Source organism: Acinonyx jubatus, chromosome D3, assembly GCF_027475565.1.
Source record: "Acinonyx jubatus isolate Ajub_Pintada_27869175 chromosome D3, VMU_Ajub_asm_v1.0, whole genome shotgun sequence".
NCBI classification, from domain to species: Eukaryota; Metazoa; Chordata; class Mammalia; order Carnivora; family Felidae; genus Acinonyx; species Acinonyx jubatus.
In genome coordinates this window covers 36,031,018-36,049,016 of record NC_069392.1, presented here as the reverse complement: position 1 = coordinate 36,049,016, position 17,999 = coordinate 36,031,018, and the positions used below count along the sequence as shown (strand labels likewise).

Below are 17,999 nucleotides of genomic sequence, written 5' to 3'. Positions count from 1 at the left end.
GCACTTTACGGAAAGCTCTGTTCCAGACCCAGCAATTCCAGGTGAGAGTCCTGTAGTCAGGCAGGCCTAGAGAGACACTCTCCCTCCCCAGCCCTCAGCCCTGTGAGCCTTAAAGAATGACTAGGCCTCTGGTCCGAGCTCTCACGCATGACAGGGGTAATACCTACTGTGGTACCATCAGCACTCTGGGCAGCTGTTACGAGAGTGAGTGGGGTAGCACCTGGGTCCAGGCCTAAGATGCTGCTTCACCTGTCACCTCCTCCTGCCACAGCACAGAGTACTTTCTCTGTGCTTTCATATGGCTCTATCTCCTATACACCAGGAGATGTTGGAGGAGATGATGAACTCACGTGACTGACGTTGACCTTGCCAGCACCTAGAAGAGTGCCCTGAACGCAGGCGACTGACCTGTCCCAAAAGTCAGCTACACAGCCTATCACAACATCCACTCATAACTAATACAAGAATAAAGTCCTGTTAATCAAATAAAAAGGTTTTTTTTTCCATATTTAGGTGAAAACTGTTAGAATCCATGGTTTCTTTTGTAATATCCTTTAAGAATTTAAGAGATTGTTCATAATTATTAACATACATTGATAGCATATAAAGAAGTGTAAATATATTCAAGGAGGAATAAAACAAAAAATTCAATTCATTTAGTTGGTAATATAAGTAAAAGGGGCGCCTGGGTGGCCCAGTCGGTTAAGCGGCCGACTTCGGCTCAGATCATGATCTCGCCATCCGTGAGTTCGAGCCCCGCGTCGGGATCTGTGCTGACAGCTCAGAGCCTGGAGCCTGTTTCAGATTCTGTGTCTCCCTTTCTCTGACCCTCCCCTGTTCATGCTCTGTCTCTCCCTGTCTCAAAAATAAAAATAAAATGTTAAAAAAAAATTTTTTAATAAAAAAATAAATTAAAAAAAATATAAGTCAAAGTTACAGGTAAATGTTTCTATTGAGAAAATTATCTTTTTAAATCTAAAGGACATCAGTTGACCACACTAATGATTTAAAATGGCAGGTTACACGCAGAGGTGCAAAGCACACTGAATTCTAATCACTGATCTGCTAAAATTGATTCATTTACTAGAATTAGTTTGTTAATTCTTTGAACTCAAGTCTTTGTCTAATAAGGTAGGGATGGTTGCCTAAAATGAAGACAATTCAGTTCACAAATACAGACAGAAAGCATCAGCTGTGTGTCTCAGCACTTGCCATGGTATGTGTTCTGTGGAACACCAGCAACTCTGGAATGCTGCTTTTTAGAGAGTTTGGGATCAAGTGAGTTTGGGAATGGTGCAACTCCAGCCCATCCCAAGGACAAGGTTACTGCACATTCGCACATTAGAGGCTCTGGATGCTTCACAATCAGGAAATGTACTTAATCATTTAACGCACTGTTTCCCAAACATTTATGGTCAGGACACATCTGACACCCCCACTTTAAAAAAGTATTTATTAATATCCTATCAAACTAGTATTCTTTAAAAAAAAAAATACACACAACATACTTTAGAAGTGGTAGTCAGTATAAGAATAGCCAGTTGATTTGTTCAGTGCCCAGAAAAACATGTAATCAAAACTTTGATTGAGCTAATGAGTCAGTCTGACCCTAAGGTTCAGCTGGGTGGTCAGCCTTCCAGCAAAAAAGCCAGTTCCAGAACATGCGTCGGGAGGGTGGTGGCACCTGCCAGTCCCTCCCGAGTTTGGAGCAACCTTCCTCTTTCCCCGGAGGTCCAGGTTGGGTAGACATGCAGTGGGAGGGCAGATCTCAGAAGAAAACGAGTGGCCACATAGAAAATTGACTTCCTCTCCAACAAAAGAAAAGAGCTAGCAATCATCAGATTCACTCATTGCTACAGTTTAAGGTCAGCGGTTTTAAGATAACCCTGAAAATGGCAGGTGAAATTGGGGATACTGTAACAGCTAAAGCACAGGGGGACATTTTCCATATTAGAAATTTTCCATCTCTGTTAAGACTTTCCCTTCTACAAGTAAGATTAATGATCTGGGGTCAATGTGGGGCCCAGAGGTCCAGGGGCCAGAACATTTTTCAAGTTCGAATCACTATTGCTGGGGAAATGTCCCTGCTAGAGAAAAAGCACAAGGAAAATGTGATGGGGAGTTCTCTGCTCCCAGAGTTCTAGAGCTGGTGCCATTACCTCAGTAGGTAATATCATTTTTTATTATATTTGCCAATTACAGAACCTCTGGTTTTCACATGCTTATTGTCAAGAAAATAACTGAGACATTTATCTAAAAAGCAGTGGATTATCACTGCAGAAAGATCAGAGAGAAACAGTCTCAAATTCATTGAGTATTTTCACATACATCATGCTAGGTGTTCATCACCCCACTTTTGGGAGGTAAGACAAACATGATTACCATTTTCCTTTTCTGAAAGAAGAAATCAAACCTCCACAAAGTAAGTGACTTACTACAAAGTCACCAAGAGGGATTTTGGTAGGAGAGGGAGCCTGAGTAAGTTAGATTCCAAAGTTTGTGTTTTTTTTTTTTTTTTTTTTTTTTTTTTTTTTTCAGAAGGCTCCAATAACCAAGCTTCTGGTCATGACTTTGAAAGCAAGCTGAGTCAGGGGAAAGTAGCAAAGAAAAGGCTCAAACCACAAAATCCCAAGCTCTGAGCCCTAAGAGAAAACAGATCTGACAGTAACGAAATGAAAACTCGCCCACAAGTTTCCAAATGTAATGGGAGTTGCTTCCAACTGATCTTGTCACAGCTCACTGTTAATTACAGATATCTATCTAGACAGAGCAGCCCATTAGATGACAGAATCCTATCAGATGTTTCATTTCTCTAATGGCAAAGGCAATCTATTGTCTTAATTACTGAATGCTAGAAAACAGGTCTTGTACATTTACGAAACTGCAATTACCTTTTTAGAAAGTAATGCAGGGAGTGTTGAGCTCAGTGGGCTTGTTATTAAATGCCTGCTGTTACATTAATACCTGCAAGACGATTTTAGGTAGTTGTTCTCCATTGCCAAATGCATTTAATTTCTAGAATTTTAGAATTTAAGAATAGGAAAGTACTTATCCATAAAATCTGACAGCACAAAGAAAATTCTTATCCTTGGAGGTATTTTCAAAGTAAAGACACACAGGGATTTACCGAAGACTTTGCTGTGGCTCTCTGAGACAGAAGGTTGTTGGAGAGGATGTCTGATGCTTCTCAATTTTATGATCCATGATGAAAAGCATACGGCACAGTGAAAACAGTACTTTTTAGAGGTTAAAAATGATACCCAAACTTCTATTAGTAAAGGACCTACATCACATCCTTAGCGGTGAGATGTCCGATATCACAGACTCTGTACCACCCATGATGTGCTCGTGAATCCTCTAAGCAGCTGCCAGATGTTAATAACATACCGTGTGTTAGATTATAGGGCATGTTACCTTCCGAAGCAGCCGTGGCACTTGCCCTCCCGTTCAACATAGTTCCACAGGCCGATGGACTGTCCGTTCAAGAAGGCCTCTCCCATGCAGCCTTTAAAATGAGTAACCTTCACAGCAGGAGACTTCTAATATAAACAAGCAAAACAAGCACAGCCCACACGTCTCAGAAGGAAAGGAGTAAATTCTCTATGTGCATGAAACTCCTTCCTAGGAGCTCAAATCTAACAAATCCAAATTTTGAGAAAGCAACATCCAGAAAAAAGGCCAGGTTGGAATCACTGAATTTCCTTCCAATTATTAAGTAGGATCCTAGAATGAGTGACAACCTGACAGGATCTTAAAGATCACCTCGGTTACCAGGATCCCTGGAGAGAAGCCCCTTTCACAGACGAGGAAACAGAGGCTCAGAGCATGTCAAGTGTGAGGGTCTGGCTGGAAGGAGACCCTTACTCTCATTTCAGAGCACTGAACCAAGTAAGTCCAGGTGACTGAACTTTATTCGGTAAAGGGGTAACAGGTATAATAAAATACATACCATAGGCTCCTGTGCTAAACACTAATTAGCATTATTCTACCACTAGAGTTTAGAATAGCAATAAGGGAAACTACAGAAATTAAGGTGGAATATTGAATTTCCTGTTTGAGTATTGGAAAAGAAATTCAAATAGCAAAATGAACCACTGGCTTCTTTTCCATTTATGCTATTTATCCAGCAGGATCCTTTGCTTTCTAAAACCAGCCCACTCTGCAAATTTACTGTCATTAAGCAAAATGATAGAAACAAAAAATATTCATCTGCCTAAGAGATCTTCAATAACTTGAACATTAATTTTATATACAGGTAAAAGCAATCAGTCCTGTACAGATGAACATTCTGAATGTTACCTTGATCTGTCCTCCAAGCCCTCCAACAAACATTAGTGTTGAATTGTTTATATCCAGAACTTTAGCTGTTCCAGGGGATTTACTTGTTTTTGTTGATGGCTTTTGAGTTGCACTCATTTCCTTTACACTCAATGAACCAATGTTTCCAAATCTATAAGGGTCACAAAGAATTGCAAAAAGAATACTTTCAGAATTCCAAGCCCCTCCACGTACATACACATCTGTTTATAACATAGCCTCTAGGTGTTTCTCCCCACAGTCCTCGGCGGCTCCCACTGGTCTCCCTCTCCCAGTCTTGCCCACTTTGCCCCCAGTTTACTCCCAAGCTCTTGTGAAGTAGGTCTTCTAAATCATATACATTTCCTCGTGCTTAAGAGAGTTCTAGATAATAAGTTAAATTATATACAATAAAACCTTGGTTTGCAAGCATCATTGTTCCAGAAACATGCTTGTAATCCAAAAGCACTGGTATATCAAAGCGAATTCAAGAACCATCAGCCAAGTTGTGATCATGTCATGTTCAGTGTCACATACTACTCGTATTACAAGACGTCACTCGTTTATCAAGTTCAAATTTATTAGAAATGTTTGTTCATCTTGTGGAACACTTGCAGAGTAAGTTACTTGCAATGCAAGGTTTTAGTGTATCTGAAACAGTCCACTGCCTTCAGTATTACTCCGTGTCTATAAATAACAAAGCAAAAGACAAAAATTTCCAGCCATAACACACCATCAACAATACACTATAATACTATAGAAAAGCAAAATGATACACCTAAAGCTGCTTAAAAGGAGTTACCTCTGGAGAGGGGCTTTACAAGGGAGAGTTTTGCTTAGGGTCTGAATTTTAAGAAACCACATTCTCCACCTGGATCCTTGCGTTCTGTCCTCTATATGTGCACACCACACCCACCAACCACGTGGCATTTCTACCCTGCTGCCTCCCACCCCTCTCTTCAAGGAAGAACAAAATTTACTGGGTTGGCTGCCTCAGATTTAGACCAAACGTCCTAAAAGTAACATAAACTTTTAACTTTTACTTCTTTTGATTGTTGACTTTGGTAACAGTTTACTTCTTCTGTAATAATAATAATAATAATAAAAAGTCCTTATTTCTGTAATGTAAACCAACTATATTTTGCTGCAGTCTGACTTCCCAGAAGTTTCAAAGACAATTACATAAGGTGACAAACACATTACAAACTTATAAGGTACAGTTTTGAGAAAAGAGATGCTTGGAGAGCACTTTCTCCACTACCTGGTTACATAGATACTGTGCCATTTGTTGTCGTCAGCTCGGAAGTCTGGAAATTCCAACCGTGTAGACCCGGAGCCCATATCCCAGAGAAAGGCCACCTTCCCTCGCCGCATCTCCACTGCCAGGAAATCAGACTGGGGTGCGGGCATGAGTTGGGATGAGTTTATGTGCCAGACTGTTTGCATGAGTCCCTACAGTATTTTCTCTACTCTTAAAAACAAACAAACAAAAAAACCTGTCTTTTGTCTTTAAATGTTCCTCTCCCTGGAGCTGGAGCATGACTCAGAGCACGGGAGACAGTAGCCACTGTTGGACATGAGTGCCCCACCACCCTGGCCCACCAGCATGGCCTTCCACAATGCCTTCCGTAAAGTTCCCCCAAGAAATCTCCCGGGGGGTCACCAGCAGCCTACAAGGAGCATGAGGGAAGGCACTGTACTTATCTGCTCAATATGAAAAGGCAATACATGAACATGAAACACACAGCAAGATAGAAGCCATGAAATCCCACATCACGGACCTGCATGTGTTCGGCACCTCAGCTCCAAAGAAGATGTTTTAGAATTTGCGCTTGTTAATATTTTCTGCTCTAACACCCCCTCCAAAGGTTCTGACCCACACATTCCCACTAGTATAGCCAAAGGTATCAGTGGTCTTCCACAGGGGACTTGCCTTCTGGGAACTACCAGAATGGTGGGTTGAAGAGCTTGGGGGAGGCTGGATAATTCTGATATGCCCCTTAGGGTGCACTCCTCCACTCCTGGTAAACACCACCAAGATCGATTTTACAGACCCAATGCTAGACTCAGTGGCTGAAGAGGCTGCAGAAGACATAGGAAATTCTACCCCATAGCTAGCAATTAAGATGGCAGAGGGGAGAGCCTCTCTCCTCAATACCACGGTCCTCCTCGTAGGCATTCAGTTTTGTACTGGGTGTTTTCATCTGATGCCACCAGTTCAGCAAATGCTTATTAGTTTCCTTAGAAGAATTAGTGATTTCACCAAGGCCTTATTTTTTTTTCCCATAAAAGAAAAAAAAAAAAAAAAAGACAACAACCCTGCCGATTCAGAAAATATACATGTTCATAAGAGATTCATTGTTGCTTTCGGCAGGTACACACTCACACTGGTGCTGCTCCCGAGGTAGAAGAGAAGGTTATCGGGTTCACTTGTCTTAACATTTAGTGTTAAGGTGTTATAGTTAGTAGAAGAAATCTGAGGCTGGTAGGCCCGGACACAATCTCTGTCTGCAGACACAGCGACTTTAATCTGTAAAAGGAAAGGGGAAGTGTCCTAATCACTTAGTGACTCACACTGGCAGCATGCCAAGAGTTCCAAAAGTGCTGCTTCCTAACAGACTTTCACTGTTTGGCAGGTTTCCTCTCTTGATGATACGTCACGTTTTGGGTTTCATAAAGTGAGAAGTCTGGTGGTGATGAAAATTAGTTTATTTGGTGAACTATTTAACTACTAAAAAAATCACTCTTGAAGTTACAAGAGTATCTTATGTTGGAAACAGTCTCACTCATGTGAGATTTAATTCCTTAACACAAAGAGTTTCTCCAGTTCACCTTGGCATCTTTACACCACGCGGGGAGGATATTTGATAATCGTGTGACAAATAAATGAAGGGATAATCTATACATTCAGCAAATACTTATAGAGAAATTTTTGTCCTTACTACATATTTAAGTATTTGCATATATTTCTTATATTAATTTTAAAGATTATGGATTTGTATTAACCAGAGCATTTGGAAATATCTATCAGGCTTGCATTTATTTGGTAACTTTAATTGAAATAAATAGAAACCAGAGCCCAGGTCAACCTACAGCCCTTTTCCAATCACAAGGCCACCCGAGGGAGAGAGAATTCAAGATTCCAGAACTTTTTCTTAACTAGAAGGGTTCAGGCAGAAGAGCATGAGACCAGAGGTCACATTTATCCTCTATAAATCCCCAGTAGTGTGACAACTGCATATTTTGTTGAAAGTATTATTATTTCCCTGAAATGCCTCTCCTTTAGAGCACAACCAGTGCCATGTGCTATGGATGCCTGTAAAACATTTTCTCAAGTTCGTACTTTTCCAGCTATCAAGTGTTTTTTGCATTTAGTGACCTGGATTTGTGTGTGTTTAGAGTGTTTTGTTGGACTGACTCCTGGAGGATGAGGCTCATAGTGTGCAAACGTTCTGAAAAGTACTCAGATTATTAACACCAGGTTGGTTAAATGATGGCAATAATACCATACTCAGCCGCTGAAACTTAGATGTAAACACTTTGACCACGTTACCAGCTGGCTAATAGTTATAAATTGATACATCTAGGCTACAATTATAAATCTCCATACAGACATGAGATCTCTTTGCTAACAACATTTTGAAACATGTTGAATAAAGCAAAAACAAAAAAAAACCCCACTGAAAATGAGACTAATTAAGTGGTATATTTAAATATACTGTCTGGGGCAGGAAAGAAGGTACTTTTGAGACACGGCACAGGCACATACATGAAAGTCGTAAGTTGCCACTGAAAAAATACATGTATGTATTTAGGTAAATATACTTAACATAAAGTTTTAAATATACTGCAGACAAGGCTGTGAGAAATCTGAGATATAAGAGCTGAGTCAGTGGAAGTCCAGGGGACCAGTGTGACAGTCACCTCCTCCACAGGAATTCCCCGAGTCCTGGAGTTATCAAGAGCTCCAGCTATGGGATGGCCACATCCCCAAGAGCCACAGAACCCCACACTCACAGAAGCTGCTTGTTTCCGGGCCTGGCTGATCAGCAGTTTGATTTCTGATAGGTTTCTGCTCAGGTTCTCTTCTAATATCTTCAAAGGCTTCAACCGATCAAATAAAAGGCTGGCTTGTGTTTCTGCATCTTTAACTCTTCTTCCAGCTAGCAGAGCTAACAAGTTCAAGGTGGCAAAGAGGTTGGTGGTAGGGTGGAAACCAGAGAAATTAGTTCTTCATTACCAGTGCACTGGATCAAATAGAATTTTCTAGTAATCAAATCCTTGAAATTTTGCTAACTACAGTTGACCTTTGAACAATGCAGGGGTTGAGGCACTCAAACCCTATGCTGTTGCAAATCTGTAAAACTTTTGACTCCCCCAAAACTTAACTAGGAATAGCCTACAGTTGACTGGAAGCCTTACCAATAACACAGATAATCAAATAGCACGTTTTATATGTTACCTGTATTTTATACTGTATTCTTACAGTAAAGTAAGAATAAATAAAGTAAGCTGAAGAAAATGTTATTATGAAAATCATAAGGAAAATATATTTTCAGTACCTATATTTATCGAGTCTGTATAGTGGACCCACACAGTTGAAATCTGTTGTTCAAAGGTCAACTGTATATGAAAAATGCACCAGCAACAGGCACTACCCAAGGCCCTTCTCTTTCTTTATAAATGCAAATCTAGATATCAGTGCATTTTTATTCCTTAGGAATCCTGTTTGTGAACAAGACCCCATTGTGCACCTGGCCAGTTTGAAATCTCACGATCCAGACTCTCCTAATGGGAAGGGAGACTGTAACGTACTGGTCATTGAAGAGTCCTGCAGAAGTTTGTTTGTTTCTTGTAAGGCGGCATTAACCCTGGACAAGCCAGTTGATGTATTCAACAGCTCCTTGCTCAATCCCACAGCCTTCTTTAGGGTGCTTGCAGCGCTCCAATTTGCAGATGAGGCCAGCTCTTTCATTTTGGCTCCTTTGTCTCTGACACCTGAAATAAATGTATATGCAAGCATGCACTTCAGTGATTACACGTGGAGAAAACCATAAACCACAATAAATGTAAGTTTACATGGAAACCTGTTACAGTGTTTCTTACTGGCTGCTGAACACAAAATGGGGCTTCCGGTTTTTAAAGGCAGTATTAAGGCTGCATATCACAATGCCTTACTGCTCCCTTTGAGGGACAAATGAAATAATCTTGGTAACAATCCTCTGTACTGAAATTTTAGTACATAGAGAGATCATGACAACACCTGCTAATTGCCATGTGCTCAGCATCGTCTTTGTTTAATAAGCTACACTTCTTTCTTTGGTCTCCCTTCTATCCCTCCCTTCCCATATTCTTTAAACACTTTCTTCGGATCCCTCTGTGTGTGGATAAGAAGGTTAGGGAGTTTAAACTTGTAGGTGAGATGGGCGTGTGGCAGGCTAGAGGAAGTGATATCTGCCCACAGTGTCAACTGGCTACGAGACATAACCGCAGAGTAAAGACTAAATGGTCACAATCAGTAAGGCGGAATTTAGTTATTCTAGAAAATCTGGGTGATGTGTTTTTTTTTTAAAGGCACTAGTATTCATTTTTAAAGTATTCAATCACAAATGGGACAAATACTAACACTAGAAGAAGGCCAATAAAGAGTAGACAGGTTTCTTTTGACTCTTGTGGCAACTTTTCTGCAAGTCTGAAATTATTTCCAAATAAAAAGATATTTTTTAAGTGTTTAATCGACATACATCATGCATCCTTGAAGGAAAGGAGGGAGGGAGGGAGGGAGGGAGGGAAGGGGAGGAAGGAAGGAAGAACTGTCCAGATCAGAAAATTCTCCAATGACTTAAGGTTATAAGTCAGTCCAAAGCGCCCCAAGCCCAGGTCCCCACAGTAATCCTCGTGTTTACAAGGTGAACCAGCAGAAAGAACTCTAGAGTTGTTAAGGCATCTTGTAAGACTTCTTAAGAAAAAAAAGAGAAGGTTGAAGGAATGGAAGTAATGCATTGCAGCAGGATTCATTTGCATTACACTTTTAAAAAGTTATCCTGTTTCAAATTTTAATGAATAGTGCATTTCCAAACCATCAATATTAAAGTGATTTATGAGCTTATTTTAGAATGCTTTATTGCCTCATGAAGGAAGATTACCAAGCAAGAGTTCTTTAATTGCCCACATTTATAATGAATCTAGCATTTTCCCTTAAAGCAGGAACATTCCCCTTCTTGCTGACTTCTCTGAATGACCCTTTCACTTAAGGGATGTGTCAAGCTCATTTTAAAAGTCAGCAATTCGTATGCTAACATAAAGTCTCCCAAGGCTTTTGTTTTTCAGAGTGTAATTCTAGCATTTCAATGCAAGCGTTCTGGAATTATTTCAAAAATAGTCCTCTTCCTTTCCAAATCATACTCCTCTGCAAGTAAAAACTCTATCAATCTTGGTCTCCTCTTGAGCGAGGGCTCTTAATCAGACTCATGGCAGGACTTCCTCATGCTCAGGTGTAATGGTTTTGAAATGAGAAAACATTAATTAAATCAAGAACCCCCTTTCCACTTACCTTCAGGGAATGCTCTAAGGATGGAGAGTGATTCATTGGTCCGCCTAGTAATTGTATGAGCATTCTCTTGAAATCTGTTTGCTGTATTTTTCAATTTACTCAGTTCCAATGTGATACCTATTTAAAGGGGAAAAAGTGTCCTTTTTTGGGGGTTGGCTACTCAAAGGTGCCTAGGCAACAGTTTCATTTATCACTCTGATCTGTCTACAGAATCAACAGCTTTCTACAGAGACCCCCAACATTGAATTTTTTCCCAAAGGACTTAGCATCACTCATTAGAGAAATTAAGGGTGTTTTTTGCTTGCTTGATCATTTTTTCTATTTTGCTTGTTGCCCTTCTTCCTAATATTTCTTCTTAAATTGCATGTCCAATTAAATTAGAGCTCAAGGTGAAGACTTGTGTTTAAATCACTCAATCTTGATCACTCACTGACTTCCCGTCCACACCTAAATCTTGTCCACGTCTCTCCTCTGGGTTATAAAACCTCAGACATAGTCCTTCCCTGGAATCTTCCCCAGTTGCTCCCCACCATGCTTCCCTGGGGGAATGACCCTCCCTTCCTGCACTCTGTCGCCACCCAACAGGTAGGAGACTCAGCGTCCTTCAAGTCTGATCAAAGCTGTGGGATCAAAGCTTTTACTTCTAATATTTCTGTTCATAATACACAATCACATCTTGATTCTGGACACAGCGTTAAAAAATGAATTACGGATAAAATCCTTGATGAACACGATGGTTCTGCTTAAGATTTTAATTGCCAGAAAATTCATTATTTGGTGGCCTGTGAAATACCTTTGGCTGTGTAAATGGAAACCACAGCCCATCAACATTGATGCTAGAGTTTGTGTTTAATGTGCTTTATGATCCAGCATTAGGAACTTTCTCTACCGTGAGATGACAACATAAATTTTAAATAGTGTCACTCACAGAGGAACAAAAATATGTGCATGTCCATGCCCCTGGCTCATACAGCTATGGGAGCCAGTACTGGGCATGGCAGTGGTCTGAGTACATGAGCTTTGTTTACAGCCCACCATTTACTCCTACAGGAAAAGACTTGGTGTTTTTGATATATTAGAAGATATTCAGGTGAAAAGTGTATGTCATAAAACTCCTCTGTTTCTCTTACGCAGCAGATTCCTGCTGCCATTTTGTGTTGTGCTTACTGGATAGCTCTTGATACATGCCAAATAATTGTTTACTGAAACCCTCAGGAAAAACTAACCACGTGGGTATTTTTTATAAAATTATGATTGAATTCAGTAATGACTTGAGAAGCGTCTAACGTTACATTAGCTCTGCCTGGCAAAAGTGCCAAAAGAAGCATATACCACACACAGTGCGACTCTTCGTGAACCTGCAAAACAGTGTGAGATGAAGAGAGGAGGCCCCGAAGCCAAAGAGAACTTGACAGACACTGTGAAACGGTGACAGCTCATGAGCTAAAGCCACGCGTGGAGGATTTAGTTACCAAAGAAGGCTTAACAAGCCTACGGAAGGTTAGAGGTGCCCGCACATTAAGAGACAGCACTAAAATAAAAGTTTAAAAATAAATAAAACTTAAATTATAATATGACGTTCCTACATCAGAAAATGGGCATGTCACGGTGACAAAGAAGCGTTCACTTTCAAATTCTTCCAGGAGCGGAGAATGTTCCAGCAGTATGCTCAGAAAAGTGTTTGTATTCACTCTGCGTAGCAATACAGTCCAAGCTAGAAACTGACCTTGATGCTTTCTGCTCAGGCTGTTGCCTTCTTTTAGAAATCTGGAACTGCGCTGGAGAGCCACTTTCCCATTGGGAGCAAGGGATTCTGAGAACTGGAAAACAGGACAGAGTAAACACGGCGGGGGGTGGGGGGGTGCATGCAAGTGCACTCCCACTGGAGACGGGAGAGCAACTCTATCCGAATAGCCTCCCGTCTAGTTCCAGACATGGGGGTTCACTAGGCAACATGTAGGGACAATTTAAATTGTCCTAATTTATGGCTGAGGAGAAAGAACACAAAGCATTTTTAAATATATAAACACAAAAACCACCATTAGATGAATATTCCTCCACAGGTAAGAAACGTTGTCTCAAGTATGTATCAAGAAGCATTATCCTCTTGTTATAAGAAATTGTGAGATTTTCCTCATCTCCACATCACTAGTCCCTGGTCTTTGCAAAGAAGTATCTACGATCTTAAGAAATTAAAACTTACATCACATGATGACAGAGCCAAACAGATCCCTCCAGACAAGAATGCTGACAAGCACGAATTTAAGCTACTAGGTCTTTGCTCAGCACCTTCTGGAACAATCTCCCATAGTGCCTAGAAAAGGAAGGCATCTAGTGCAGCCCCGGGGCAGCTCTCACCAGACTCGCCGTTGTCACGATCTTGAGAGCATCTTTTGCCACTTTCTCTGATTCTTCAATCATGCTCCGAATGTTGGAATGGACGTGGGTTGCACTGGTGGCATTCAGGGACACATGTCTAACACTGCCAAGGCCACTACGTAATCGACAAATGTACAGATGTTAGTATAAACTAAGTGGAACTTGCCCACTATTCCTAAAGGTTTCCTAGTTTCTTACGCTTAGAAAAGTATCAACAAGGAATTAACGTAAGGATTCTCCTCCAACTCCACATGCGATCTTTGAAAGAAGTAGCTACATTGTCATGAGTACACTCAGAAGCACTGTTTAATGAACACCCAAAGAAGAGACCATTACTGTTGCCCAGCTTTTTCAGCATCAGTTTCCACCAGCTGCCCTCAACATTGTTTCTGTTCAAGCCCCCTGCATGTGTCTGGGGCACCATGCCCTGTTTGCCTTGGTTGTAATCTCTCCAGCTCTGCACTTGTTAATTTTCAAAAAGCTTCCCTAAGCATATATAGGGATGCTGAATCTTGTTCCTCAAAAGGTACACACCGATTTAATGAAATTCACTAGAGGTTGGAGGAGGATCAGATAATATTTCAATCATCTGAACTCCACTCTTACAAGTGGGCAAACCACTTATGAACTTGCCAACTGGTAATGGTGCAATCTCATCCAGTTCACTCTATCTTGAGAATGAAATCTGACAATTGACGTATCTTTGCCTGCTGAGTAACTCACTTCACTTTCTTCCCAAGGTTATCAGGTTGAGGGATGCCCAGACCAGACACTAGCAGTTACTACTTGATTGGCAAAATTTGGTGATTGATAAACAGAAGGTAATAATGTTATTTAACTTTATTTATCATAATAAATTGCTTTTATAATTTGTGCTAGGGAATAAAGGTTTTGTTCTAGCTGTGTATGTAGTCAGAGTATTTTTTTTCTTTTGGGAAATAATGAAAGCTGATGAAAAGAGAAGCTGAGTATCGAATTCCGCTTTCTGTTACAGATTCTTATGGCATGTGTAGGTGGTAATGCTCCATGCGGCACGTAATTCACACAACATTCTAGCTTCTATCATTTTTAATTGCTTTTGTTGTGTGAGCTAATCTTTGATGGCAGCATTCCTCAAATTGGAAAGATATTTATTTTTCTCCTTCCACAAAACACACCCAGCACACAGAAGCACAGATATTCCCAGTGCGGCCAGACATTTCCTACCTACAATTTGTAACAAATTTTAAAGAAATAAATTTACCAATTAACCACAATACTGTGTAAATCATCGATAAGGCTGAACACTAGTTCCTTCATTTGCTGTACTTAGCTAAGCTGGGATACTTAAAAATTTGACAGGGGGTTGGTGCCTGAGTGGCTCAGTCAGTTAAGTGTCCAACTTCGGCTCAGGTCATGATCTTGCAGTTTATGAGTTTGAGCCCCATGTCAGACTCTGTGCTGACAGCTCAGAGCCTACAGCCTGCTTCAGATTCTGTGTCTCCCTCTCTCTCTCTCTGCTCCTCCCCCGCTCATGCTTTCTCTCTCTCAAAATTAAATAAACATTAAAAAAAATTAATATCGCCATTCCATCCAACCTGACAAAGCCCCGAGTATTTAGTATGTACTTAACAAGGCCTTCATGGCTTGATATCATAGCATAACATTTGTATTAATTCCCCTCCAGTTCAGTTCGTATTTTTCCATCTATGCAGAAGGACAACAATGTTACCAGATGTGGGAGGAAATCCTTCTCGCCCTGTGAATAAAACAGCAGTCTTCACTTGTAGACCAAAGAAGAGTGACCCAACACTGTCATCAAAAGAGCCGTTCTTATTGTCTCCTATCAATGGATCACCACCCCTGGGACTCCTGCAAGGTCTGGTCTCACCTGTCCAGAGCACCTGCTAGTCTCTGGAGTTCAGCTGCATGGTCCTCTGCTCTGTAGACAAGGTCAAGAGCTCTCCTTTGGGACATCTGCATGACCAGATCATCTACATGGCGCCTGATTTTGGCAGTCCATAAAAGTAGCTCATCTCGGTGACGCTCTAACTGCTACGGAGAGAAATTCATATTGTGGCTACTTGTGCATCTATGTGACAGCACACCCTTGAGCATGTGGAGGAGGTGTGTGAAGATGCTTTGGAACCCGTATGTGGCTGTGCTGAGCGGTAACTTACTGCTAGAGCATCTCCTACAGCATCTGCAGGTGCAGTGACAGCGTCTAGCAATCTTCTCCCTCTGGCAATCAGCGTGGAGGTCAAGTTTTGCTCTTGCTGAACACGCACCGTCTTATCCTGTGCCAAAAATCGCCTTTGAGGATGCTTCAAAAAGAGCAAGTCAGCTTCCAAATGTCGGTGCCTGACACTGTGTGCCGAAGTTAGTACTTGGGGCTCATTTTTAAAGCTAAAAATGCTATTATTTACATAGGAGAATTTGGATCCCAGCCCTGAGAAGGAAAGAGACTGTCCTTATTACGACTCACATTCAGGGGCGCCTGGGTGGCTCGGCCAGTGCCTACTCCAGATTCAGACTCCGGTCACGATTTCAAGGTTTGTGAGTTCCAGCCCCACGTCAAGCTCTGCGCTGACCCTACAGAACCTGCTTGGGATTCTTTCTCCCCATCCCCCCGCCCCTCCCCTGCTTGCGCGCTTTCTCTCTCAAAATAAATAAACTTAAAAAATTATATATATAAAAAAGACTCACGTTAAATTCTCGCAGGTTGGCGCTGACAATGTGCAGCAGGCGGTTGCTCTCCTGGTTCTTCACCTCTGCTTCCCTCACAAGGTCCCTCGCTGCCTGCAGTTCACTGCTGCGTTTTGAAAGAAGGCTGCTTGCTGCTTCTTTTAATACCTCCAACTCTTTCTGTGGCTTCTGGAAATTTTTCTGAATCTGTGACAATAAGTCTTCAGCAGCCCTGATAAATACAGACGATTCGCATAGTGAGTAAATGAACAACGCTCACATCATGAAACGTAGCGGAAGGATCTGCATATCCACACGCCGCGTCTTGGTGAAACCGTAAATGCAATCACATCATAACCTCTTCAAAAAGGAGTAATTTTTCTAAGACCGCTACAGGCAGGGTGTATGTATACTTTATCCTTAACGAACTATCTTCATTTACAAACTTCCTAACATGTGTTAGTGAAAGAACTGAAAGAAATCATCTCTGTGAATCTGGGGGCAGAAAATTGGGCCCACGGTCTGGGAGCGATGGGAGCTTGTAGTCTTGTGTTATTGTATGGCAAGAAACTGAAAAGAGGCTATTCAGCGATTTGCTATGAAGTTACCAACGCACTCAGAGGACATAAAGGTTTTTCTGCAGCGACTTAAAAAATAGACCTTATAAAAACTTCCAATCCAAAGTGCCAGAAAGATCTAATTTGTACCATGGATACCAGAGCACGCTTTAGGAAATCAAAAGATATTCTTTCCTATTCTTTTGTAAATATGCTATCAAATTGCTTGTGTAAGTCAATTTTGAATCCGCAGTTACATAGAATAATGAAATTTTGACAGTATAAACTTTGACAGGGATTAAATATATCCCATGAGCTTCCTGCTTCAGTTTGTTAGGAGAACTTCAAAAGAGTTCATGGAAAAATGCCTTGTGAATCGCCCTCAGCTTTCACAGATACAAGATTGCTGGCTGAAGACACAGTAGAAAACATTTGCCAAAGGCACACGCTTGAACTCTGACATAAGAGCACCACCGGAAATTACTTGAACATTCTTATGATTTCTCATGATCGTAAGAAGTCACATTATGATACAGGCAATAAGAACTCAAAGTACATGGGAGAGACACAAGTAAATCCAATAGATCTCTAATGTCTGACCATGGATCAGTCACTTTTTTTTAATATAATTTATTGTCAAGTTAGCTACCATACAGTGTATACAGTGTGCTCTTGGCTTTGGGAGTAGATTCCCATGATTCACTGCTTACATACAACACCCAGTGCTCATCCCAACAAGTACCATCCTCAATGCCCATCACCCACTTCCCCTTCACCCCTATCTTCCTCCCCCATCAACCCTCAGTTTGTTCTCTGTATTTAAGAGTCTCTTGGGGCACCTGGGTGGCTCAGTCGGTTGAGCGGCCGACTTCGGCTCAGGTCATGATCTCGCGGTCCGTGAGTTCGAGCCCCGCGTCAGGCTCTGTGCTGACAGCTTGGAGCCTGAAGCCTGTTTCAGATTCTGTGTCTCCCTCTCTCTGACCCTCCCCCGTTCATGCTCTGTCTCTCTCTGTGTCAAAAATAAATAAACGTTAAAAAAAAAAATTTTAAAAAAAGAGTCTCTTATAGTTTGCCTCCCTCTCTGTTTGAAACTATTTCTTCCCCTCCCCCACGGTCTTAAGTTTCTCAAGTTCCACATATGAGTGAAAACATGATACCTTTCTCTGCCTGACATATTTCACTTAGCATAATACCATCCACTTCCATCCACATTTTGCAAATGGCAAGATTTTATTCTTTCTCATTTCCAAGTAGTATTCCATTGTATATATAAACCACATCTTCTTTATCCATTCATTAGTTGATGGACACTTAGGCTCTTTCCATAATTTGGCTGTTGTTGAAAGCACTGCTATAAACATTGGGGCACAAGTGCCCCTATGAATCAGCACTCCTGTATCCTTTGGATAAATTTCTAGTAGTGCTATTGCTGGGTCATAGGGTAATTCTATTTTTAATTTTTTGAGGAACCTCCACACTGTTCTCCACAGCAGCTGCACCAGTTTGCATCAACGGTGCAAGAGGGTTTCTGTTTCTCCACATCCTTGCCA

At 41.2% G+C, this 17,999-nt stretch overlaps 1 protein-coding gene across 2 annotated transcripts in view; it reads right to left on the bottom strand.

The window, feature by feature from the left end:
• LAMA1 (laminin subunit alpha 1) overlaps nucleotides 1-17,999 on the bottom strand; it is a 166,081-nt gene that overhangs the window by 22,465 nt on the left and 125,617 nt on the right. Inside the window, exons 37-48 of one of the 2 annotated variants that reach the window (XM_053205731.1) lie at nucleotides 15,914-16,124; nucleotides 15,388-15,504; nucleotides 15,099-15,262; nucleotides 13,208-13,343; nucleotides 12,576-12,669; nucleotides 10,850-10,966; nucleotides 9,112-9,294; nucleotides 8,314-8,468; nucleotides 6,683-6,826; nucleotides 5,558-5,691; nucleotides 4,300-4,450; nucleotides 3,415-3,539 (exon numbers count right to left, since the gene is read on the bottom strand). In XM_053205731.1, coding sequence (XP_053061706.1) covers nucleotides 3,415-3,539; nucleotides 4,300-4,450; nucleotides 5,558-5,691; nucleotides 6,683-6,826; nucleotides 8,314-8,468; nucleotides 9,112-9,294; nucleotides 10,850-10,966; nucleotides 12,576-12,669; nucleotides 13,208-13,343; nucleotides 15,099-15,262; nucleotides 15,388-15,504; nucleotides 15,914-16,124 — 1,731 coding nt within the window. The remainder of the gene's footprint in view (nucleotides 1-3,414; nucleotides 3,540-4,299; nucleotides 4,451-5,557; nucleotides 5,692-6,682; nucleotides 6,827-8,313; nucleotides 8,469-9,111; nucleotides 9,295-10,849; nucleotides 10,967-12,575; nucleotides 12,670-13,207; nucleotides 13,344-15,098; nucleotides 15,263-15,387; nucleotides 15,505-15,913; nucleotides 16,125-17,999) is intronic. The other variant, XM_053205732.1, reaches the window with a different exon arrangement.